The 26,958-nt window shown below is 39.2% G+C and overlaps 1 protein-coding gene across 2 annotated transcripts in view; it reads right to left on the reverse strand.

The window, feature by feature from the left end:
* The window catches only part of LIN9 (lin-9 DREAM MuvB core complex component), a 77,290-nt gene that overhangs the window by 10,495 nt on the left and 39,837 nt on the right, over positions 1-26,958 (reverse strand). For both annotated transcript variants that reach the window (XM_039464251.2, XM_039464252.2), the window contains 3 exons: positions 25,582-25,701; positions 25,215-25,316; positions 12,794-12,874 (listed from right to left, as the gene is read on the reverse strand). In XM_039464251.2, the coding sequence (XP_039320185.1) occupies positions 12,794-12,874; positions 25,215-25,316; positions 25,582-25,701 (303 nt within the window). The remainder of the gene's footprint in view (positions 1-12,793; positions 12,875-25,214; positions 25,317-25,581; positions 25,702-26,958) is intronic.

Below are 26,958 nucleotides of genomic sequence, written 5' to 3' on the forward strand. Positions count from 1 at the left end.
TTGGCCTCTCTAAGTACTGGGATTACAGGCATGAGCCACCACGCCTGGCCTGTTGTTTTTTAGAGATAGGGTCTCACTCTGTTGCCCAGGCAGGACTGTAGTAGCACAATCATAACTCAGTGCAGCCTCAAACTCCTGGACTCAAGGGATCCTCCTGTCTCAGCCTCCCAAGTAGTTTGGACTACAGGCATGTGCCACTACGCTTGGCTAATATTCTAAGTGTTTTCAAAGGATTTCCTTGAATCCTCACAATAACCACATGAAAAGGATATTACTTTTTATTGTCTCCACTTTACATATGAGGCCCATGTACTACAGCTAGTAAGTGGTGAGCTTGTGGGATCTGAAGCCAGTTTGCATCAGTCAGAATTCCTCTGCCACTATGGATCTGAAGCAGTAAAAGATGAAAAGGGGAGGGAATGCCACAATGGGAGCAGGGAAGGGATAAGTTCCATGTAGACCTGGAATCATATCCAGGACATCTTACTTTTAGTTTACCTAATTGGTGCTTCCTGAATTGCTTCCTCTTTGTAAACCTCAAGTTTTTGTTAAAACCATTGGACCATTCAAAAGATTTTCTATAAGAATGCAGGGATAATGCTGGACATGCTGAATATATTTTCATTTCCTTGTTGGCAACTGGGGGTTACTGAGGACACAGTGTAACGTAAATTGTAACAAAGTATTTGATCAAACCTCTTCTCGGGGATAAGTGTATACTTCTACAGACTCAGAACCAGTTGATCAAAATGACAATCATCTCTCTTTTTTTTTTTTCTGAGACGGAGTCTCGCTCTTGTTACCCAGGCTGGAGTGCAATAGTGCAATCTCGGCTCACCGCAACCTCCACCTCCTGGGCTCAGGCAATTCTCCTGCCTCAGCCTCCTGAGTAGCTGGGATTACAGGCACGCGCCACCACGCCCAGCTAGTTTTTTGTATTTTTAGTAGAGACGGGGTTTCACCATGTTGACCAGGATGGTCTCGATCTCTTGACCTCGTGATCCACCCGCCTTGGCCTCCCAAAGTGCTGGGATTACAGGCTTGAGCCACCGCTCCCGGCCCTTATAGAGAATTATTTTTGAGGGTGTCAAAAGTCTCTATTTTCATCTTTTGTGTTCAACATTTTAATGAATTACTTAAAGATGTACAAAGGGTTTACATATATAGTATCCATCAAAACAGGTAAAAAAATGTATGAAATTGAAAGATGGCTAACGCATTACAAAATAAGATGATGTAACTAATGAACCATAAAAAAACCCCAAAACTAAACAGATATATACTTCCCTTCAAAAGTATTATCTATTATATATTCAACTTCTAAAAATATTTTTGAGACCCCTTTTTTGAAGCTGTTCTCAAAGTCTTTATCTTTTTGAATATCCCGCAATGATGAAAAAAAAAATTCCCTTATCTTCTTAAACATCTAAAAAAATGAAGTGTTAATATAGAAGAATAAATGTACAAAAGTGACCAGCCAATTCTGAAAGAGAAAGACAAATGGAGGGACCTGTACTGTTAGTTATCAAACAGTGTAGTGTTCACATGGGAGATAAATACACTAATGGGAGAGAACAGTGGCCAGTCTTTATACTAAATTCCAACATATATGTATATGTATGCCTGGCACATATGCTTGTGTATGAGTGTATATTCATGTTTGGGAATTTCACATATAATAAAGTTGGCCTTTCAAATCAGTGGGAAAGGATGAACTATTAATAAATTGGGACAATTAGCTATTTGAGGAAAAAAGTTACATCTCTATACTCAAATCATTCACAAAAGTAATTTTAGGATGTATCGAAAAAGTAAATATAAAAAAGCTATAAAAGTACCATGAGAAGACAGGAGAATATGTTTATGAATAAGAGGTAAAGAAGCTATTTTAAACAAGTTACAAAAAACAAAAACCAGAAAAAAGAACATACAGTTGACCCTCAAACAACACAGGTTTGAACGGTGCAGGCCCACTTACATTACTTAAATGCAGATTAAAAAAATTTTTGTAACAGCCCACCAGATCGTATACGTGTAGATTTTTTCAAAAGTTATACCGGTGTGCCTGCCTCTCCTGCCTTCCCTTCCATCTACTCTCCCTCTTCTGCCTCTGCCACCCCTGAGACAGCAAAACCAAACCCCTTCAATTCCTCTTCCTCCTCAGCCTACTCAACGTGAAGATAACAAGGATGAAGACCTTTATGACCTACTTCTACTTAATACTGAATATGTTTTCTTTATCTGATGATTTTCTTAATAACATTTCCTTTTCTCTAGCTTAATTTATGTAGGATACAGTATATAAGGCATACATAAGACATGTATTCATCTACTATTTAGGTTATCTATAAAGCTTCTGGTCAACAGTAGGCTATTAGTTAAGTTTTGGAGGAGTCAAAAGCTGTATGTGGATTTTTTTTTTTTTTTTTTTTTTTTTGAGACGGAGTTTCGCTCTATTACCCAGGCTGGAGTGCAATGGCACGATCTCGGCTCACCGCAACCTCCGCCTCCTGGGTTCAGGCAATTCTCCTGCCTCAGCCTCCTGAGTAGCTGGGACTATAGGCACGCGCCACCATGCCCAGCTAATTTTTTTTTGTATTTTTAGTAGAGACAGGGTTTCACCATGTTGACCAGGATGGTCTCGATCTCTTGACCTTGGGATCCACCCGCCTCGGCCTCCCCAAGTGCTGGGACTACAGGCTTGAGCCACCGCGCCGGCTGTGTATGTGGATTTTTGACTGCTGGTGAGGGCTGCACCTCAACCCCCACATTGTTTGAGGGTCAACTGTATTGATTACACCAAAATTTAAATTTTCTGTACTATGAGAAATAATTTTCTTAATATTAATAAAAATGACCAATTAACATACAAAAAGATGCTTAATTCCACTAGTAGCCTTAGAAATACAAAATAAAACAATGAGTTATTTATATTTCACCTATCAGATTGCTAACAATTTAAGGATTTTCTAATACTAGGATTGAAGAGTCATCCATATTTACTAATACTATAGAGTGAAAGGCAGGATGTTATGCAGTGTAACATTTATTTAAAAATGTCCACCTTGGCTGGGCGTGGTGACTCACACCTGTAATACCAGCACTTTGGGAGGCCAAGGTGGGCAGATCACAAGGTTAGGAGTTACAGAGCAGCCTGATCAACATGGTAAAACCCCATGTCTACTAAAAATACAAAAATTAGCTGGGCATGGTGGGGCACATCTATAATCCCAGCTACTCAGGAGGCTGAGGCAAAAGAACTGCTTGAACCCAGGAGGCAGAGGCTGCAGTGAGCCGAGATCACGCTACTGCATTCCAGCCTAGTGACAGAGTGAGACTCCATCTAAAAAAAAAAAAAAAATGTTTACCTTTGGCCGGGTGCAGTGCTCACACCTGCAATCCTTGCATTTTGGGAAGCCAATTTGGTGGATCACTTGAAGTCAGGAGTTCAAGAATATGGTGAAATCCCATCTCTACTAAAAATACAAAAATTAGCCGGGTAAGATGGCACATGCCTGTAATCCCAGCTACTTGGGAGGCTGAGGCACGAGAATTGCTTGAACCCAGGAGGTGGAGGTTGCAGTGAGCTGAGAGTATGCCATTGCATTCCAGCCTGGGCAACAGAGCGAGACTCTGTCTCAAACAAACAAAAAAGTCCTCACCTCAAAAAAAAAAAACCCATAATATATATCCTATAGGTATTTATACATTAAAAAATACAAAGAAAGTAAACCACATCAAATTCAATAAGAATGGTAATTTTTTTTTTTTTTTTGAGATGGAGTTTCGTTCTTGTTACCCAGGCTGGAGTGCAATGGCACGATCTCGGCTCACCGCAACCTCCGCCTCCTGGGTTCAGGCAATTCTCCTGCCTCAGCCTCCTGAGTGGCTGGGATTACAGGCACGTGCCACCATGCCCAGCTAATTTTTTGTATTTTTTTAGTAGAGATGGGGTTTCACCATGTTGACCAGGATGGTCTTGATCTCTTGACCTTGTGATCCACCCGCCTCGGCCTCCCAAAGTGCTGGGATTACAGGCTTGAGCCACCGCACCCGGAAAGAATGGTAATTTTTAAAGAAAAGTACATTTGCTTTACCCATACAATTAAAAATTATTATTATTATTTTTTGAGATGGCGTCTTGCTCTGTTGCCCAGGCTGGAGTGCAGTGGCGCAATCTTGACACACTGCAACCTCCACCTCCTGGGTTCAAGCAATTCTCTTGCCTCAGCCTCCTGAGCAGCTGGCATTTCAGGCACGGGCCGCTGTGCTAGACTAATTTTTGAATTTTTACTAGAGACAAGGTTTCACCATGTGGGCCAGGCTGGTCTTGAACTCCTGGCTTCAAGTGATCTGCCCACCTCGGCCTCCCAAAGTGGTGGGATTACAGGCATGAACCACCATGCCTGGCCTAAAACTTACTTTGGGAGGCCGAGGTGGGCAGATCACTTGAGGCCTGGAGTTCAAGACTGGCCCTCATGGTAAAACCCTGTCTCTACCAAAAAATATAAAATTAGCTGGGCACGGTGGTGTTTGCCTGTAATCACAGCTGCTTGGGAGGCTGAGGCAGGAGAATCACTTGAATCTGGGAAGCAGAGGTTGTAGTGAGCCGAGATGGTGCCACTGCACTCCAGCCTGGGGACAGAGTTAGATTCCGTCTCAATAAATAAAATAAAATAAAAATAAGGCAAAAATATGACATCAAATTAGACCTGTATGTATAAGGTGAGGCATTTGAACCATTAGAAATAACAAATACATTCTGATAAAAAAAACAAGTATGATCACAAAGTAATAAAAAATTTTCTTGTGTGTCTTATAGGTTGATGCTGAAAGCAAACAGTCGGTAAAAATATGAGTTTTTAGGGGACAAGATGGAAAATATCAGATTTAGCAAATCATGATTAAGGGTGTGGATTGATTTGACTAGTCCTCGACAGATATTCATTTAACCATTTACAATTTTTTGCTATTACAAACAATGCTGTGATGAACATCCTTGGAATCCTGCACATCTTTGGAATGATGCTCTAAAAGTAAAATCCCTGGCCCATCAATATGGCCAAGTTACCTTCCAAAAAGTCTTCAATTAACTTATATTCCCACCTAGAATGTATAAAATGTGCTCACTTCACCTGTTCACTAATACTTTATTTGAAATATTTACAAATCTGATGGGAAGACCAGTAATATTTAGTCTGAATAGGAACAGAAGATGGTAGAAATGTAGGTTGTCTTCAAATTACTTTTTATTTTGTTTTACGTGCGCAGATTGTATAATGATCAAGTCAGAGTATTTTGGGTATTACCCTGAGAAACAAGAGACCTTGAAATGGATTTTAAAACTATTAAAAATAAAGTTGGAGATAAAACCAGATGATAATTTTGAAAAGGAGAATACATTCATTTTGTTTTAGAGTTTCTTCATAGTTCATTAGTCACATCACTCTATTTGGTAACATGGCAGCCATCTCTCAACTTTGTACATTTTTTTTTTTCTGAGACAGAGTCTCACTCCGTTGCCCAGGCTTGAGTGCAGTGGTGCGATCTCGGCTCACTCCAACCTCCGCCTCCTGGGTTCAAGGAATTCTCCTGCTTCCGCCTCCTGAGTAGCTAGGATTACAGGTGTGTGCCACCACACCCAGCTAATTTTTGTATTTTTAGTAGAGATGGGGTTCCACTATGCTGCCACGCTGGTCTCAAACTCCCGACCCTCAAGTGATCTGCCCGCCTCAGCCTCCCAAAGTGCTGGGATTACAGGCGTGAGCCACTGTGCCTAGCTACTTTGTACATTTTTATGTATACCATATATGTAAAACCCTTTGTCCATCTTAAAGTGATTCATTAAAATACTGAACACAAAAGATGTAGACTCTGACACCCTCAAAAAAAAATTCTCTGTAGGAGATACTGAGTGCTTAATAATTTTCATTTTGATTAACTAGTTCTGAGTCTGCAAAAGTATACATGTATTCCCAAGAAGAGGCCTGATCAAATACTTATAGTTTATGTTACACTATGTCTTTGGTAACCCCCAATTCCCATTTGAAAAGATAATTCCAATCTGAAAGACAAATACCTCATATTCTTACTCATGTGGGAGCTAAAAAAAACACGAATTCATGGAGATGAAGAATAGAATGATAGATACCAGAAGGTGGGAGGGGGAGTATTACCCAAAATACTCTGACTTGATCATTACACAATCTATATATGTAAATACTCAAGGTATTACCTTGAGTATTTATTATCTCTAATGTGATTATAGCATTTAAAATCCTCTCTTCTATTTTGAAATATATATTTTTGCTATAGTCACTCTAGTCTGTTATCAAAAATTTAACTTACTTATTCTGTTTGTACCCATTTAACAACCTCTCTTCATTTCCTCCTCACACCCTTTGGTTTCTATCATTCTATTCTCCATTTCCATGAGTTCAAGTTTTTTTTAGCTCCCACATGAGTAAGAATATGAAATATTTGTCTTTCTTTGCTTGGGTTATTGCACTTAAAATAATGACCTCCAGTTCCATCCAGGTGGCTGCAAACGACAAGATTTCATTAGTTCTTACGGCGAAATAGTATTCTATTTCTTTATTCATTTATCCATTGATGGACACTTAGGCTGATTGCATATCTTTGCTATTGTAAATAGTGCTATTATAAACATGTGAATGCAGGCAGAAAATCAGAAATATACTGATTTTCTTTTCCTTTGGATAGACACCCAGCAGTGGGACTGCTGGATCGTATGGTGGTTCTGTTTTTAGTTGTTTGAGGAATCTCCATATGTTGTACGTAGTGGTTGTACTAATTTGCATTCCCACCAACAGCGTATAAGAGTTTCCTTTTCTCCACATCCTTGCCAGCATCTGTTATTTTTTTGCCTTTTTAATAACAGCCATCCTAACTGGGGTAAGATGATATCTCACTGTGGCTTTGATTTGCATTTTCCTGATGATGAGTGATGTTGAGCTTTTTATTTTTTTTTGAGATGGAGTCTCGCTCTGTTCCCCCAGGCTGGAGTACACCGGTGGGATCTCAGCTCACTGTGACGGCTGCCCCCCAGGTTCAAGCGATTCTCCTGCCTCAGCCACCCAAGTAGCTGGGATTACAGGTTTCCACCACCACTACAGGCACCCAGCCACTTTTTGTATTTTTAGTAGAGTCAGGGTTTTACTATGTTGGCCAGGCTGGTCTTGATCTCCTGACCTCGTGACCCACCCCCCTCAGTCTCCCAAAGTGCTGGGATTACAGGTGTGAGCCACTGCACCAGTCAGAGCATTTTTTTCATATACTTGTTAGTTATCTTTATATCTTCTCCTGAGAACTGTCTATTCATGTCCTTTGCTCACTTTTTAATGGAATTATTATTACTTTTATTGTTGAGTTGTTCTACTTATTAGTCCATTGTTGCATATATAATTTATAAATACTTTCTCCCATTCAACTGGCTGTCTCTTCACTCTGTTTTCTTTAATGTGCATGTTTTAGTTTAAAATTGGACCATTTGTCTATTTTTATTTTAGTTGACAGTGCTTTTGAGGTCTTAGTCCTAAAATCTTTGCTTCAACCAATGTCCTAAAGGGTTTTCCTTATGTTCTCTTCTGTTGTTTATAGCTTCAGATCTTATGTTTAAGTCTTCAGTTCATCTTGAGTTTTGCATATGATCAGATAGGGGTCCAGTTTCATTCTTCTTCATATGGATTTCTAATTTTCCCAGAATCATTTATGGAAGAGGGTGTCTTTTCCTCAGCGTATGTATGTTCTTGGCACCTTTGTCAAAAATCAGTTGGCTATAAATAAATATATTTCTATGTTCTCTACTCTCTTCCATGGGTCTATGTGTCTATTTTCATACCAATATCATGCTGTTTTGGTTACTGTACTCTTGTAATATAATTTGAAGTCAGACAGTGTGATGTTTCCAGATTTGTTCTTTTTGCTCAGAACTGCTTTGGCTATTCTGGCTCTTTTTTGTTTCAGTATAGATTTTAGGATTGTTTTTTCTATTTCTGTAAAAATAACATTGGTATTTTGATTGGCATTTTATTGAATCTGTATATTGCTTTGGGCACTATGGTCATTTTAATAATATTCTTCCAATCCACGAGCATGCAATATTTTTCCATTTGTTTGTGTTATGGTCATTTTTAATGATATTAATTCTTCTAATCCGTGACCATGAGATGTCTTTCCATTTGTTTGTGTCCTTTTCAATTTATTTCATCAGTGCTTTTCTTTGTTGAGATCTTTAACCTCCTTGGTTAACTGATTCCTAAGTATTCAATTTTCTGGCTGGGGGCAGTGGCTCACGCCTGTAATCCCAACACTTTGGGAGGCTAAGGCGGGCAGATCACCTGAGGTTGGGAGTTCGAGACTAGCCTGACCAACATGGAGAAACCCCGCCTCTACTAAAAACACAAAAATTAGCTGGGTGTGGTGGTGCCATGCCTGTAATCCCAGCTACTCGGGAGGCTGAGGCAGGAGAATAGCTTGAACCTGGGAGGCGGAGGTTGCAGGTGAGCCAGGATTACATCATTGCACTCCAGCCTGGGCAACAAGAGCAAAACTCTGTCTCAAAAGAATTTGCTTTTCTTTGTAGCTACTGTAAATGAAACTGCCTTCTTGATTTTTTGGCTACTTGATTATTGGTATGTAGAAACATGACTGATTTTTTTATGTTGATTTTGTATCCAGCAACTTTACTGAATTTGCTTATCAACTCTAAGAGTGTTTTGTTGCAGTCCTATGGTTTTATTAAATATAAGATGAAGTCACCTGCAAAGAGGGACAATTTAACCTCCTCTTTTCCGATCTGGATGGCTTTTCTTTCTTTTCCCTTGGTTGACTGCTCTGGCTATGACTTCCATTACTTTGTTGAATAAGAATGGTAAAAGTTTGTTCCAGTTCTTAGAGGAAAGCCTTTCAACATTTCCCCATTCAGTATGAGATCATCTATGGCTTTTATTATTTTGGGGTATGTTTCTTCTATGACTAGTTTGCTGATGGTTTTTTTTTTCTTTTCTTTTTTTTTTTTTTTTTTTTGAGACGGAGTTTCGCTCTTGTTACCCAGGCTGGAGTGCAATGGCGCGATCTCGGCTCACCGCAACCTCCGCCTCCTGGGCTCAGGCAATTCTCCTGCCTCAGCCTCCTGAGTAGCTGGGATTACAGGCATGCGCCACCACGCCCAGCTAGTTTTTTGTATTTTTAGTAGAGACGGGGTTTCACCATGTTGACCAGGATGGTCTCGATCTCTTGACCTCGTGATCCACCCGCCTCGGCCTCCCAAAGTGCTGGGATTACAGGCTTGAGCCACCGCGCCCGGCCCGGTTTTTTTTTTTTCAATCATGAAGGAATATTGGATTTTTATCAAATGTTTTTTCTGCATCTATTGGGATGATCATGTGGTTTTTGTCCTTCATTCTGTTGATGTGATATATACGTTTATTGATTTACTTACGTTAAATCATCCTTGGATCCCCAGTATAAATCCTTTTTTTTTTTTTTTTTTTTGAGACAGAGTTTCACTCTTGCTATCCAGGCTGGAGTGCAATGGCACGATCTCGGCTCACCGCAATCTCTGTCTCCTGGGTTCAAGCAATTCTCCTGCCTCAGCCTCCCGAGTAGCTGGGACTACAGGCGTGCACCACCATGCCCAGCTAATTTTTGTATTTTTAGTAGAGATGGGGTTTCACCATGTTGACCAGGATGGTCTCGATCTCTTGACCTCGTGATCCACCCACCTCGGCCTCCCAAAGTGTTGGGATTACAGGCTTGAGCCACCGTGCCTGGCTAAATCCCTCTTGATAATGGTATACTATCTTTGTTATGTGCTGTTGAATTCAGTTTGCTAGTATTTTATTAAGGATTTTTGTGTATATATTCATCCGGGACACTGGACTGTAGTTTTTTTTAGTTGTGTCCGTATCTGGTTTTGGTATCAGGGTAATGCTGGCCTTGAGATAGGGAGAATTCTCTCCACTTCAATATTTTGGAATAGTTGAAGGAAGATTGGTATTAGTTCTTCATATATTTGGTAGAATTTGGTAGTGAATCTACATGGTCTTGGGCTTTTCTTCGTTGGGGAGCTATTTTTATTACTGTCTCAATCTCACAACTTGTTAGTGGTCTCTTCAGGTTTTCTATTTCCTTCTGATTTAATCTTGATAGTCCATTTGTGTCCAGGACTTTATCCATTCTCTCTAGGTTTTCCAGTTTGTTAGCATATAGTTGTTCATAACAGTCTCTGATGATATTTTGTCTTTCAGTGGTACCAGTTGTAATGTCTTTTTTCATTTCTGATTTTATTTAGTTCTTCTCTCTTCTTTTCTTTTTTTCCTCCAGTACTGGGTATAAGCAATTATCTCTTCTTTTCTTGGCTAGTATAGGTAGCAGTTTATAAATTTTGTTTATTTTTTCAAAAAATCAACTTTTCATCGATCCTTTGTATTATTTCGTTTAGTCTCTACTTTGCTTAGTCCTGTTCTGATCTTTATTATGTTTTTCCTTCTGATAATTTTGGGTTTGGTTTGTTCTTGCTTTTCTAGTTCCTTGAGGTACATTGTTAGATTGCTTACTTGAAATTTTTACCTTTTGGATATAGGCATCTATTGCTATAAACTTCCCTCTTAGAGTTGATTTTTCCATATTCCACAGGTATTGGTATGTTATATTACCATTTTCATTTGTTTAAGATTTAAAAAATTTCCATCATAATTTCCTCATTGACTCAATGGTTGTTCAGGAGCATGTTGCTTAACTTCCACATATTTGTATAGTTTCCAAAGTTCTTCTCAGTATTGTTTTCTAGTTTTATTCTATTATGGTCTCAGAAGATACTGAATATCTTGGAGAATATTCCATATGCTGATGAGAAGAATGGGTATTCTGTAGTTATTGGATAAAATATTCTGTAAATGCCTGTTAGATCCATATGATCTAAAGTCCCTTTTTTTTTTTTTTTTTTGAGATGGAGTCTCATTCTGTCACCCAGGCTGGAGTGCAGTGGCACAATCTTGGCTCACTGCAACCTCCGCCTCCTGGGCTGAAGCAACTATCCTGCCTCAGCCTCCTGAGCAGCTAGGACTACAGGCACACACCACTATGCCCAGCTAATATTTTAAAAATTTATTTTTAGTAGAGATGGGGTTTCACCATAATGGACAGGCTGGTCTCAAACTCCTGACCTCGTGATCCACCTGCCTTGGCCTCCCAAAGTGCTGGAATTACAGGCATGAGCCACTGCACCCAGCCTAATTTTTGTATTTTTTTTTTTTTTGAGTCAGAGTCTCGCTCTGTCACCCAGGCTGGAGTGCAATGGCGCTAGCCTGGCTCACTGTAACCTCCGCCTCCTGGGTTCAAGCGATTCTCCTGCCTCAGCCTCCCAAGTAGCTGGGATTACAGGCATGTGCCACCATGCCCAGCTAATTTTTGTATTTTAGAGTAGAGATGAGGTTTCACTACGTGCTCTTGGCCTGTCTCTGCAGCATTCCTTCCTTTGGGTATGAGGCAGTATCCTGTCTGGAATGAAGGTCTTATGACCTATAGTCAAAGTAGATCAAATAATTCCTTTACAGCCAGTTTTCACATAGAAAGGTGACGGGGAAGCTGGAGTAATATTCTCAGGTTTTATGTAAAGCTGGCTTCGGGGAAAAAGAGTTCTGGTTTCTGTGACCTGCTTTGTGGGGGGGATGGATTCTGGTGTCTATGGTTAGCCTCAGAAGAAAATGAGAGATCAGATAGGTGGGCAGAAAAAGTCAGGGAGAGCTGCTACTGAGGCTTTCATTTCAGGGTATCACTTTCTGAGACCCTATACACCCTTCATAAAAGGTGTACCAATTTATGTGTAAGAATGCCTACTTGTCTACCTCCTTACCAATAGTTTTGTTAAAGTTTCTTAGTTCTGCCAGTCACATATTTGAGTCTTTTTTTTTTTTTCCAAGATAGAGTCTTGCTCTGTCACCCAAGCTGGAGTTCAGTGGTATCACTCTAGCTTACCACAGCCTCAAACTTCTGGGTTCAAGCAATCCTTCCACCTCAGTCTCCTGAGTACTTGGGACTATATCATGCCTGGCTAATTTTTCTAAAAAAACCATTTTTTTTTTTTGGAGACAGAGTCTTGCTCATGACAGATACTGATAATCAGTCATAGCACTTTGTCCCTGGGCATAGTCACTGAGCCCTCCCTTTCATACTTCTATAAGGTCATCTTCAATAAACTGGAGATGGTACATTTTTTTATAACCTCTGTTATTACAACTCCTTTGGTCACAGGTACCAGTCTGAGCAATTCTAGAATCATGTAAACTGTTCAAAGAACCTCACATACCCATTAATCCTATTCAACTGTACAGTCAGTGGCATAATGAGGTCTGGGGCAATGCATTGCCAGTTTACTTAGCATATGTTCAGTACAACAAGAGTTAGTGATAGCAATGAGGATTTGCTTTTTTATGTATGTATGTATGTATGCATGCATGTATGTATGTATCTATTCCTGTATTCATTAATTTACTGAGATAGGGTCTCACTATCACCCAGGTTAGAGTGTTGTGGTAGAATCGTAGCTCACTGCAGTCTCTGACTCTAGGCTCAAGCAATCCTTTTGCTTCAGCCTCCCAAGAAGCTGGACTACAGGCGTGGACAACCTCATGCAAATGAGGATATAAAAATAATATTTATCTGAAGGTTTTCTCCCACAGATATTTTTAAATCATTAGATATAGATGGTCTCACCATTTTAAAATTAGACAAGCAAATGAAGAAAAAAAAGAGAGGAACAAATTCTTACCAGTTTTTCTGCTTCTGTGTTCATTTCCCTTAATTTCTTGATATGTTCCTTTTTAATCATGAGAATTTTTGATAATCTGGTCTACAGAAAAAGAAGATATATTTTAGAATAAACAGAGGTATTTAGGTATATTAGTTAAACATTAAATTTCCAATTTTTAGTAAGATATTTTAGCATAGATTTTAGTGTTTCAACATATATATATAGCATAGCATTGTCTTGTGTGGTTTTTCTTCTGAGACACAGTCTCGCTCTGTTGCCCAGGCTGGAGTGCAGTGGCTCAATCTCAGCTCACTGCAACTTCTGCCTCCCAGTACAAGCAATTCTTGCCTCAGCCTCCTGAGTAGCAGGTGTTACAGGTGCATGCAACCACATCTGGCTAATTTTTTTGTTTTTGTTTTTTGAGATGGAGTCTTGCTCTGTTGCCCAGGCTGGAGTAAAACAGAACAATCTTGGCTCACTGCAAACTCTGTCTCCCAGGCTCAAGTGATTCTCCTGTCTCAGCCTCCCAGTAGCTGTGATTATGGGCGCTCACCACCATGCCTGGCTAATTTTTGTATTTTTAGTAGAGACGGGGTTTTGCCATGTTGGCCAGGCTAGTCTCGAACTCCTGACCTCAAATGATCCACCTGCCTCGGCCTCCCAAAGTGCTAGGATTACAGGCATGAACCAGGGCACCTGGCCATTTTTGTTTTAGAAGAGATGGCGTTTTACCATGTTGGCCAAGCTGGTGTTGAACTCATGACCTCAAGTGATGTGCTCACCTTGGCTTCCCAAAGTGCTGGAATTACAATGAGCCACTACACCCAGCCTCGTAGCACTGTATTTTATATATCTGATCAGCTGACAAGCAAATAGTATTTAAAAAATCCATTGCAGGCCGGGCGCGGTGGCTCAAACCTGTAATCCCAGCACTTTGGGAGGCCGAGGTGGGTGGGTCACGAGGTCGAGAGATCGAGACCATCCTGGTCAACATGGTGAAACCCCGACTCTACTAAAAATACAAAAAACTAGCTGGGCGGGGTGGTGCGTGCCTGTAATCCCAGCTACTCAGGAGGCTGAGGCAGGAGAATTGCCTGAGCCCAGGAGGCGGAGGTTGCAGTGAGCCGAGATCGCACCATTGCACTCCAGCCTGGGTAACAAGAGCGAAACTCCGTCTCAAAAAAAAAAAAAAAAAAATCCATTGCAACTAGAACATGTCAAAAGGACTAAGGAGTCAATCTGAACAAGCTTTCACTGGTTCAAAATTCTGATCTTCATAGCAGGGTCTGCCCTCAGGAAAAACTATTTAACCAGAGGCTAACATGCTAGGGTTTTAGCAGAGGCTAACTGACCTTCGCTGGGGAATAGAAACACCCAACCCCAGCCCACTCTAGCCATACTGCAACACCTAAGAGGAGGAAAAACTGAGATGCATTTGTGAAGTTCACAGTCCAGAGGCTCAGGCTGACCAAAAGACTGAAACCTACTCACAAGACTATAGAATGCTTCATCATATCCCCTACACCTTACCACCATTATCACAAAAACCTATTTACCACAGTTCCTTTTACATAGTCTATCATGTTTGGCAATCAAGAAAAAATTACAAGGCACACCAAGAAGGCAAAAAACAGTTTGAAGAGACAAAGCAAGCATAAAACCCAGCCTCAGATATGGCAGGGATGTTGAAATTTGCAAGAACTATGAGTAATACGCTAAGGCCTCTAATGGATAAAATAGTATGCAAGAACAGATGGGCAATGCAAGCAGAGAGATGAAAATTGCTCGAGCGTGAGGATATATTATTTCTTTTTCTTTTTTTTTCTTCCACAAGAGTTACCTCAGAAGAGGATATATTAATAGGAACTTCCAAAACTAAAAAGCAAAGAGAACAAAGACCGAAAAAATCAGCACAGAATGTCCAAGGACTGTGGGACAACTACAAAAGGTATAAATTAAGCTTTAATGAAATACAAGAAGGAGACAAAAGAGAGAAAAAAGGAAGAAATATCTGAAATATGAGAATTTTCCCCAAATTAATGTCAGATACCAAACCAAAGATCTAAGAAGCTCAGAGAATACCATACAGGAAAAATGCCACAAAACCCTCAACATTTACATATAATATTCAAACTACAGAAAATCCATGATAATGAAAAAATTCTGGCCCAGCTATGGCGGCTCACGCCTCTAATCACCGCACTTTGGGAGGTTGAGGCAGGCAGATTGCTTGAGCCCAGCAGTTCGAGACCAGCCTGGGCAACATAGCAAAACCGTCTCCACATATTTAAAAAAAGGAAAAAAGAAAAAAAGTCCTGAAAGAAAACAGTTCACTGATACATAAGCAAAGATAAGAATTTCATCTGACCTCTCCTCAGAAACCAGACATGCAAGAAGATCCTGGAGGAAGATATCCTGTGTTGACAGAAAAAAAAATCTGGCAGTCTAAAACCTCTGCACCCGATGAAATTATCATTCCAAAGTAAAACAGGACTGGGCATCAAGGCTCACACCTGTAATCGTAGCATTTTGGAAGGCCAAGAGGGAGGACTGCTTAAGCTCAGAAGTTCCAGAGCAGCCTGAGAAACACAGCTAGACCTTATCTCTACAATAAAAAATAAAAATTTTTAAGTGAAAGAGAAATGAAGACCTTCTCAGAGAAAAAACTTGAGAAAATCTGTCACTAGTAGGCCTGCCTTATAAGAAATGTTTTCTTTCTTTTTTTTAAAGACGGAATCTTGATCTGTTGCCCGGGCTGGAGTGCAATGGCACAATCTCTGCTCCCTGCAACCTCCACCTCCTGGGTTCAAGCAGTTCTCATGCCTCAGCCTCCCACGTAGCTGGGACTATAGGCACACGCCACCACACCTGGCTAATTTTTGTATTTTTAGTAGAGACAGGGTTTCACCATATTGGTCAGGCTAGTGTTGAACTCCTGACCTCAAGCAATCTGCCCACCTCGGCCTCCCAAAGTGCTAGGATTACAGGCATGAGCCACTGCATCCAGCCAGAAATGTTAAATTATGTTCTTCAGAGAAAAAGAAGATGACACATATCAGAAACTCAGATATAAATAAAGGAAGTATATCAAAGAAAGAATAAGTTGAAGGTAAAATAAAAACTTCTATTTTCCTTATTCCAACACATAACAGTTTGTTCAAAACAATAACAGCAACAGTGTATTTGATTATGTATGATTATGTGTATATATGCTTATGCATGCTTAGGTATAGATAAAATAGTGAAAGCAGTGATACGAAAAAAAGGGAGGGGTGAATTAGGATTATTTTGTTATTACTGGGTACTAGTACTACCCATGAAGCTGTCTGGTGTTATCTGAAAGTGGATGTGGATTAGTTGTAAAAGTATATCATGTAAACTCTAGAGCAACCATTAAAGAAACGTAAAAGAAAAAAAGTATAACCAACATGCTAAGAAAGCAGAGAAAAATTGAATTATATAAAGTAATTAAACCATGAAAGGTAAAAAACAGAGTGGAATGTAAAAACAAGAACAAGGAATATGAGCAACAAATACAAAATAGTAATAAATATGATAGATATTAATTTAACTATATCAATAATCACTTTGAAATCTACTTTTAAGTATAAAGACACAGATAGATTAAAAGTAAATGGATGGGGCAGGGCGCGGTGGCTCAAGCCTGTAATCCCAGCACTTTGGGAGGCCGAGGTGGGTGGATCATGAGGTCAAGAGATCAAGACCATCCTGGTCAACATGGTGAAACCCCGTCTCTACTAAAAAATATAAAAAATTAGCTGGGCATGGTGGTGCGTGCCTGTAATCCCAGCTACTCAGGAAGCTGAGGCAGGAGAATTGCCTGAACCCAGGAGGCAGAGGTTGCTGTGAGCCGAGATCATGCCATTGCACTCCAGCCTGGGTAACAAGAGCAAAACTCCATCTCAAAAAAAAAAAAAAAAGTAAATGGATGGAGACTAGGTGTGGTGGCTCATGCCTATAATCCCAGTACTTTGGGAGGCCGAGGAGGGTCCCATTGCTTGAGCCAAGTAGTTCAAGACCAGACTGGGCTACAGTGACACCCCATGTCTATACGAAAAGATAAAAAATTAGCAGGTGTGGTGGCTTGTGCCTGTAGTCCCAGCTACTTGGGAGGCTGAGGTGAGAGGAATGCTTAAGCCCAGGAGGTTGAGGCCATAGTGAGTCAAGATCATGCCACTGCACTCCAGCCTGGGCTACAGAGGAAGACCCTGTTCTCAGAAACAAAACAAAACACAACAAAAAGGGCTAGGCTCGGTGGCTGACGCCTGTAATCCTAGCACTTTGGGAAGTTGAGGCAGGCAGATTGCTTGCAGTTAGGAGTTCCAGACCAGCCTGGCCAACATGGTGAAACCCTGCCTCTACTGAAAATACAAGTATTAGCCAGGTGTCGTAGACCACACATATAATCCTATCTATGTGGTAGGCTGAGGCACAAGAATTGCCAGGAGGCAGAGGTTGCCTGGGCAAAAGAGCAAGACTCTGTCTCAAAAAAAAAAAAAAAAAAAACAAGGGATGCCAAGGCAAGTGGATCATGAAGTCAAGAGATTGAGACCATCCTGGGCAACATGGTGCAACCCCAACTCTACTAAAAATACAAAAATTGGCTGGGTGTTGGCAGGTGCCTGTAATCCCAGCTACTCGGGAGGCTGAGGCAGGAGAATTGTTTAAACCCTGGGAGGCAGAGGTTGCAGTGAGCCGAGATCATGCCACTGCACTCAGGCCTGGGTGACAGAGTGAGACTCCATCTCAAAAAAAAAGTAAATGGATATAGAATATGCCATGCTAACACTAATCAAAAGAAAGCAGGAGCAGTTATATTAATTTCAGACAAAGCAGACTCCAGAGCAAGAAAACATGTAAGGAAGAAAAAGGGGCATTACATAATAAGAAAGGGGTCAATGTTCCAAGAAGACATAACAATACTTAATTTTTTGTTTTTCTTTGAGACAGAGTGTTGCTCTGTTACCCAGGCTGGAGTGCAGTGGCATGATCTTGGCTCACTGCAACCTCCACCTCCTGGGTTCAAGCAATTCTCCTATCTCAGCCTCCTGAATTGCTAGGATTACAGGCGCTCGCCACCACACCTGGCTAATTTTTGTATTTTTAGTAGAGATGGGGTTTCACCATGTTGGCCAGGCTGGTCTTGAACTCCTGACCTCAACTGATCTGCCTGCCTTGGCCTCCCAAAGCACTGGAATTACAGGCATGAGCCACCATACCCCACCAACAATACTTAATATTTATGTACCTAACAAGTGAACATCAAAACATGAGGTAAAATGATGGACAAACTATTGACAAACAGATCAATCCACCATTATAGTTGGAGATTTTGATCTCTCTATCAGAAATAAACCAATCCAATGGGCAGAAAATCAGCAAGGACACAGTTAAACCAACAATACCATCAATTTACTGAATATAATTGACATCTATAGACTACTTCATCGAATAACTGCAGAATATTCTTTCTACCAAAGGCTGTAAGGAAAATTCATGATGATCTCATTCTGGGCCACAAAACACACCTTAACAAAATTAAAAGAACAAAAATCATACAATGTATGCTCTTAGACCACTACAAAACTCTACTAGAAATCAATAACAAAGAAAGCTGTAAAATCTGAAGACACGTCTAAATAATACATGAGTCAAAAAAGTAATCTAAAATAGAAATGGAAAAAAATTCTGAAGTAGATAAAAATAAAAAGACAACTTGTCAAAATTTGTGGGATGCAACAAAAGCAATGCTTAGTGGGAAATCTGCAGTATCAAATGCATATGTTAGTAAAGAAAAAAGACCTAAAATCAGTAATTTAAGCTTCCACCTTAGGAAACTAAAAGAAAAGAAAAGAAAATTGAATACAAAATAAGCAGAAGAAACAATATAAATTAGAACAGAAATCAATAAAATTGAAAAAAGGAAATAGAAAAAAAAATTAACAAAACCAAAAGCTGATTCTTAAAAAAGATCAATGATATTGATAAGCCTCTAGCTAGGCTAAGAAAAAAGAGAGAAGACACAAATTATTAACTTCAGAAATGAAAATGGGACATCACTATAGATCCTATGGACTTTAAAAAGATAATAAAAGAATACTATAAATAACTCTATGTCCACAAATTTGATAACCTTAATAAAATGAACAAATTCCTTGAATGACACAATTTCCAAAACTCACACAAGAAAAAAATGGAGAGGCTCTGAATAGGCTTCTATTAAATGAATTGAGTCAATAATTAATAACCTTTCAAAACAGAAAGCACCAGGCCCAGATGGGTTCACTGAGGAACTCTACTAAACATTTGAGGAAGAAATTACACCCAATATCTACAATGTTTTGGAGGATAGTAGTACAGGAAATACTTCCTAACTCATTCTCCCAGGTTATCATTACCTTAATACCAAACTCTGACAAAGACACTATAAAGAAAACTATAAGCCAGGCACAATGGAATGTACTCATAATCCTAGCTACTGGGAGGCTAAAGTGGGAGGATCACTTGTACTTAGGAGTCTGAGCCCAGCCTGGGCAACACAGATCCCTTGTCAAAAAAGGAAACAAAAAAAACTATAGCCTAGTATCTCTCATAAACACAGACACAAAAATTCTCAATAAAATACTAGCAAATTGAGTCCAATGATGTATAAAAGGATTTAAGATCACAGCCAAGTGGGATTTATCTGAAGTATGCAAGGCTGATTCAATGTTTGAAAATTAATTAATATAATCCCTCACATCAGTAGGCTAAAGAAAAATCACATAATCAGACTGATACAGGCAAAGTATCTGACAAAATTCAACACTCACTCATGAGAAACTCTCACTAAACTAGGAATAGACAACTTCCACAACCTGATAAAAGATATCTACAAAAAAAACCTCCCCATATTTAATATCATACTTAATGGTGAGAAACTAGAAGTTTTCCCACTAAGATCACGAACAAGGCGACACTGTCCTCTCTTATCACTCCTTTTCAACATCATACTAGAAGTTCTAGCTAATGCAATAAGACAAGAAAGAGAAATAAAACGTAGAATAATTGGGAAGGAAAAAAAACACTGTTTTAGGCGGGTGACATGACTATCTATGTAGACAATCTGAAAGAACTGACAAAAAAAAATCCCTGGAACTAAGTGACTATAGCAAAGTTGCAGCATACAAAGTTAACATACAAAAGTCAATTGCTTTGTCATATATCAACAATAAACAAGTAGAATGTGAAATTAAAAATACAATATTGTTTACCTTAACACCCTCCAAAATTAAATACTTTTATAAATCTAACAAACTATGTGTAAGACCTATATGAGCAAAACTATCAAACTCTAATGAAAGAAATAAAAGATCTAAATAAATAAGAGATATTCCATGTTCATGGATAAGAAGACACAACACTGTCAAGATACCAGTTCTTTCCAATTTGTTCTATAAATTCAATGCAATACAAGTCAAAATCCCAGCAAACTGTTTTATGGATATTAAGAAAATGATTCTGGTCTACACTGAAAGGCAAAAGACCTACTATAGCCAACACAACACAGAAGTAGAACAACAAAGATGAAGGACTGACACTACTCAACTTTGAAAGATACTATAAAGCTACAGTAATCAAGACAGTGTGGTAGTGGCAAAAAATAAAATAAATAGATCAATGGAACAGAATAGAGAGCCCATAAATAAATCCACATAAACAGTCAACTGATCTTCAACAAATGAGCAAAAGCAGTTGCCCAGCAAATTGGCAACAGTGGAGAAAAGTCAGTCTTTTCAAAAATGGTGCTGGTAACAACTGGACATCCACATACCAAAAAAAAAAAAAAAAAAAGAATCTAGACAAAAAACCTTATACCTTTCACAAAGGGAATCACAAACACAGAAGTAAAATCCAAAACTGTAAAACTATAAAGTGGCCAGTCCAGTGGCTCACGCCTGTAATCCCGGCACTTTCGGAGGCCCAAGCAGGCAGATCACCTGAGGTCAAGAGTTCGAGACCAATCTGATCAACATGGAGAAATCCCATCTCTACTAAAAATACAAAATTAGCTGGGTGTGGTGGCACATGCCTGTAATTCCAGCTACTCAGCAGGCTGAGGCAAGAGAATCGCTTGAATCTGGGAGGTAGAGGTTGCGGTGAGTTGAGATGGTGTCACTGCACTCCAGCCTGGGCAACAAAAGCAAAACTCCGTCTCAAAAACAAACAAACCAACCAACCTCTAGAAAGTAACACAGGAAAAAAAATCTAGATGACTTTGGTTTTGTGACAACACTTTAGATATGACACCAAAGGCATGATCCATGAAAGAATGAATTGATGAGCTGAACTTCATTAAAATAAAAAACTTCTGCTTGGTCAAAGACATTATAAAGAGAATGAAAAGACAAGTCACAGACTGGGAGAAAATATTTGTAAAATATACATCTGATAAGGAACTGCTTTCCAAAATATACAAAGAACTCTTAAAACCCAACAATAAGAAAACAATTGGATTTTAAAACTGAGCCAAACACCTTAACAGACACCTCACGAAAGAAGATATACAGATGGCAGATAAGCATATGGAAAGATGCTCAATGAGGAAATATGTTATCAGGGAAATGCAAATTTAAATAATGAGATACCACAACAAACCTATTAGAATGGCCAAAATCCAGAACACTGACAACACCAAATGCTGACGAGGATGTGGAACAACAGGAAATCCCATTCACTGTTGCTGGGAATGCAAAATGGTACCACCACTTTAGAACAGTTTGTCAGTTTCTTATACAACCAAGCATACTCTCAGCATATGATCCAGCAATTACACTCCTTGGTATTTACACAAAGGAGGTGAAAACTTATGTCTATACAAAAACCTGCACACAGATATTTATGGCAGTTTTATTCTTAATTGCCAAAATTTGAATGCAACCAAGATATCTTTCAGTTTGTCAATGAGAAAATAAACTGTGGTACATCCCGACAATGTAATATTACTCAATGCTAAAAAGAAATGAACTATCAAGACATGAAAGAAACTTAAATGTGTATTAGTAAGTGAAAGAAACCAATATGAAAAGGCTATATACCATATGACTTCAAATATGTGACAGTCTGCAAAAGACAAACATCAGTGACTTCTGGGGCTCAGGGAAAGGGATAAAAGGTGAAACAGATTTTTAGGGCAGCGAAAACAACTCTATATGATACATAATGGTGGATACATGTCATTATACATTTGTCAAAACTCTTAAAATGTTCCACATCTTTAAATACATTAATGTGAACTATGGTCTTTAGGTGAAATGATGTGTTAATGAAGGTTCATTGATTGTAACAAATGTACCACTCTGCTGGGGGAGATAATGGGGGCAGACTACACATGTGTGGGGTCAAGAAGTATATGGGATATATCTGTATATTCTTTTCTATTTTGCTATGAATCTAAAACTGCTCTAAAAAATAAAGTGTTTTGAATTAAAAATCAAATATAACAAAAGTCAATAAAAATACTTTAGACATAGTGTAGTAGTACTTAGCTTCTGGATCCCTCTTTTACAGATCTCTCTCTCTCTCTCTCTCTCTCTCTCACAAACTCTCTCCAACACACACACAACACCTGTTCAAATATAAAATACTAGCTTTGTTTATACTTCCACTATTTAAAAGAAAGAATTAAAAACAAGTGTCGTGGAAAGAGTAAGTCTTGGCTTTCATCACATTTTCAATCTTTCATATAAAAACATCCATCTGCCTTGAGAAGCCAAAGGTATAAGAAATTTTATATTGCAAAGATAACTAACAATGTATCATTAGCTAGGCATGATGGCCTAAGCCTGTAATCTCAGCACTTTGGAGGACCAAGATGGGAGGATCATTTGAGCCCAGGAGTTCGAGGCTAGCCTGGGTAACATAGTGGGACCCCATCTCTACAAAACTAATAAAAAACATATTAGCTGGGAGTCGTGGTACATGCCTGGGGTCTCAGCTACCTGCGAGGCTGAGGTGGGATGACTGTCCGAGCCCGGAAGGTTAAGGCTGCAGTGAGCCATGATGGCACCACTATCCCCCAGCCTGGACAACAGAGCGAGACCTTGTCTTAAAAAAATAAATAAATAGGCCAGGTGCAGTGGCTCATACCTGTAATCCTAGCACTTTGGGAGGCCGAGAAGGGCAGATCACTTGAGGTCAGAAGTTCGAGACCAGCCTGGCCAACATTGTGAAACTCCATCTCTACTAAAAATAAAAAAAAATTAGCGGGGCTTGGTGGCGTATGCCTATAATCCCAGCTACTTGGGAGGCTGATATGGAAGAATCACTGGAACCCAGGAGGCAGTGGCTGCAGTGAGCTGAGATCATGCCACTGCACTCCAGCCTGGGAGACAGAACAAGACTCTGTCTCATATAAATAAATAAATAAAAATTTAAAAATGAATTTAAAAAATGTGATTGAGGAACACAGAATACTATACACATACACACACACAACTGACAAGACTTTTCCTCAAAATAACATCAACTGCAAAAGGTAAACACTATGAATATTTTCATGGATTATGTTTTATATATATATATATATATATATATATATATATATATATATATATAGAGAGAGAGAGAGAGAGAGAGAGAGAGAGAGTTAGTTAGTTTTGCTCTTGTTGCCCACGCTGGAGATCTCAGCTCACTGCAACCTCCACCTCAAGGTTCAAGCAATTCTCCAGCCTCAGCCTCCTGAGTGCTGGGATTCCAGATGTCCGCCACCAGGCCTGGCTAATTTTTGTATTTTTAGTAGAGTCAGGATTTCATCATGTTGCCCAAGATGGTTTCAATCTCTTGACCTCATGATCCGCCTGCCTCGGCCTCCCTTTTTTTTTTTTTTTTTAAATATTTTGAGTTGGAGTCTTGCTACGTCACCCAGGCAACCTCTGCCTCTTGGGTTCAAGCAATTCTTGTACCTCAGCATCCCGAGTAGCTAGGATTACATGCACAGTCCACCACACCTGGCTAATATTTGTATTAATATTTTCAGTAGAGGCAGGGTTTCACCATGTTGGCCAGGCTGGTCTGGAACTCCTGACTGCAAGCAATCTGCCTGCTTCAACCTCCCAAAGTGCTGGGATTACAGGTGTCAGCCACCGAGCCTGGCCCTTTTTGTTGTGTTTTGTTTTGTTTCTGAGAACAGGGTCTTCCTCTGTAGCCCAGGCTGGAGTGCAGTGGCATGATCTTGACTCACTACAGCCTCAACCTCCTGGGCTTAAGAAATCCTCTGACCTCAGCCTCCCAAGTAGCTGGGACTACAGGCACAAGCCACCACACCTAGCTAATTTTTGTACTTTTAGTAAAGACAGAGTTTTGCCACGTTGGCCAGGCTGGTCTCGAACACCCTACCTCAGGTGATCCATGTGCCTTGGCTTCCCACAGTGCTGGTATTACAGGTACACCTGGCCTGTTGTAAACAGTTTTATTTATAAAAATCATATCGGCTGGGAGCGGTGGCTCATGCCTATAATCCCAGCACTTTGGGAGGCCAAGGTTGGGGAATCATTTGAGGTTAGGAGTTGAAGACCAGCCTGGCCAACATGGTGAAACCCCATCTCCATTAGAAAAAAAAAATTAGCCAGGCATGGTGGTATGTGCCTATAATCCTAGCTAATTGGGAGGCTGAGATAGGAGAAAAGCTTGAACCCGGGAGGTGGAGGTTACAGTGAGCCAAGATCACACCACTGGACTCCAGCCTGAGCGACAGAACGAGACTCAGTTTCAAAAAAAATAAATTACTAAAAATAAAGATCATATCTACTCCAAGCCAAAGTAGTTTTTATTTTCCAAAAAGGAAAAGAAATGAAACAATACATGAGTAGACTATGATTCAAACTAAAAAAATTATTTAATCTAATTTTCAAACTCATTACATTTTTAAGAGTCTGACTATTAAGAAAACTTTCCAATATAATACTTCTCCACTTATTTCAGTTTAGGCTTAGATTTCTTAGTACTTAGCAAGTGAATACCTGTTTCTAGTCTCTGAAAAGAAATAAAATTTATTCTAACCATATAAGCATCATAACTGTTGAATTGACTGATGATGGCAGAATATGCTGAGGTTACTAAATAAAAGCCTTCATAGTTATCCAAGTTATTAACAGCCAAACATTCAGAATTTCACAGAACATACGCTAGAATGTTTGAGCCCTTAAAATAGCAGAATAATAAGAACTCAGACAAAGACACAAGACAAAGCTCAAGAAGAAAGATCTGTAACTCTTTTTTTTGGTTTTTATAACTTTTATTTTCAGGCTTTGTTGGAAATAGCAGTTCTTAAAACCTACACGGTGATAAATATGTGGTCCTAGAAAAATTTTCAACTTTAATAACACAGAAGACATTGAGTTTTTAGACAAACTGCCAAGATATTCAGAACAATTCTTACCACTTGTATAAGAAATTCTACTGGAAAACCACCTAATGTTTCAGTGTCAGAGCCAGAAATTTTACTTCTCCATGGCGACTGTCCTAATAAAGGATCATTATCCTATGGGAATAAAAGAGAATCATTTAATCATTGACTATTCAGAGGAGGTATCTTATTTTCAGAAAAAGAGAAAATTGTTATAAAATCCAATGAAAAGGAAATATTTCTGGAGTTGAAGCAAGTATTTATTTTATTTAACATTTTCAACTCAAAATAGTGTGCATACCTTTTGAAGTTGTTGTAGTAGATGTGTATTTCTTAAGAACAAAGTTCACCTTTATAATAATCAATCAAATTATTGATGGTATTTCTAAAATATGCTTACTGTAATTGGTGACTGGAGAGGAGGAGTATAATGTAAACGTGGTGGGGTCATAAAAAATCGAGAAGGCCGCTGTTTTTGTCCAAAGGCAGCAATTGGCATTGTCTCATGAGGCTCGTTACTCTGAGAAAACAGAATAATCCACAAAACTTGAAATTTACCAATCATTTATGCTTTATAATCACTGGGCTTCAGCTTGAGATATATACTCACACATATTCTATGATTCATATAGAATTTATTACTTATATTTTATAGAGTAGTATATTAGTCTATACAGATCAAAGGCTAGAACATAAAACAGAATATGAAAACACTACTTTACTCCCAAAAGAATGAACCTACAAAAGAAAAAAAGAAATAAAAAAAAAAAAGGCCAAAATAGTTTAGAGAATCAAAAATTAATATTAAAGTGTTCTATGGCCACCTTTGGTTATCTTCATTTAGGCTGTCTGAATATATCCTACAATAACTAAAATTAACTCTTATTTAGTCAGGGAGAAATATTTGGGTGATCTCATAAAAATAGTTAAATTAATTAAACAGAGACGCAGTTTACTTGTTTTTTTGTTTGTTTTTTTGAGATGGAGTTTCACTCTTGTTGCCCAAGCTGGAGTGCAATGGCACAATCTCGGCTCACTGCAACCTCCACCTCCTGGGTTCAAGCAATTCTCCTGCCTCAGCCTCCCGAGTAGCTGGAGTTACAGGTGTGCACCACCACACCCAGCTAATTTTTTGTATTTTACTAGAAACAGGGTTTCACCATGTTAGCCAGGCTGGTCTTGAACTCCTGACCTCAGGTGATCTGCCAGCCTCAGTCTCCCAAAGTGTTGGGATCACAAGCATGAGCCACTGCACCTGGCCAATTTACTTTTTTTAAAAAGAGAGTTTAAAGATTTCACCCTTTAATGTAAAAACTTAAGAACAGTGTACTTTGCTATATATTTAGTTCCAATTTTCTTTCTTTCCTATTGTGGAGAGATATCAAGAAATACTGTATTTCTGCATTTAGGAGATAGAGAAATATATATATATATATATTTTCTAGGTGGAGGTTGCAGTGAGCCAGGATCACACCACTTCATGCTAGCCTGGGCAACAGAGCAAGATTGTTGATTCGAGTTTCAGCCTAACAGAAAACCAGATCTAGAGCCTTGAATAAATTACAAATTGTACTTTATGTCTGAGATGTCTGAGTTTCACCACGCAAAAAGTGAAGGTAATTAACACCCATCCTGCATACCTCTGAAGATAAAACAGGAGAACAAATAAGCACATGATGTTACTTCATACTTTAAAAATAATTTAGCAAGAGGACTACACTTTAACCTAACAGCTGCAATGAAAATGTTATGTAGCTTCTTCTCCAAGGTTATTTCA

Source organism: Saimiri boliviensis, chromosome 14, assembly GCF_048565385.1.
Source record: "Saimiri boliviensis isolate mSaiBol1 chromosome 14, mSaiBol1.pri, whole genome shotgun sequence".
In the NCBI taxonomy this organism is placed as follows: Eukaryota; Metazoa; Chordata; class Mammalia; order Primates; family Cebidae; genus Saimiri; species Saimiri boliviensis.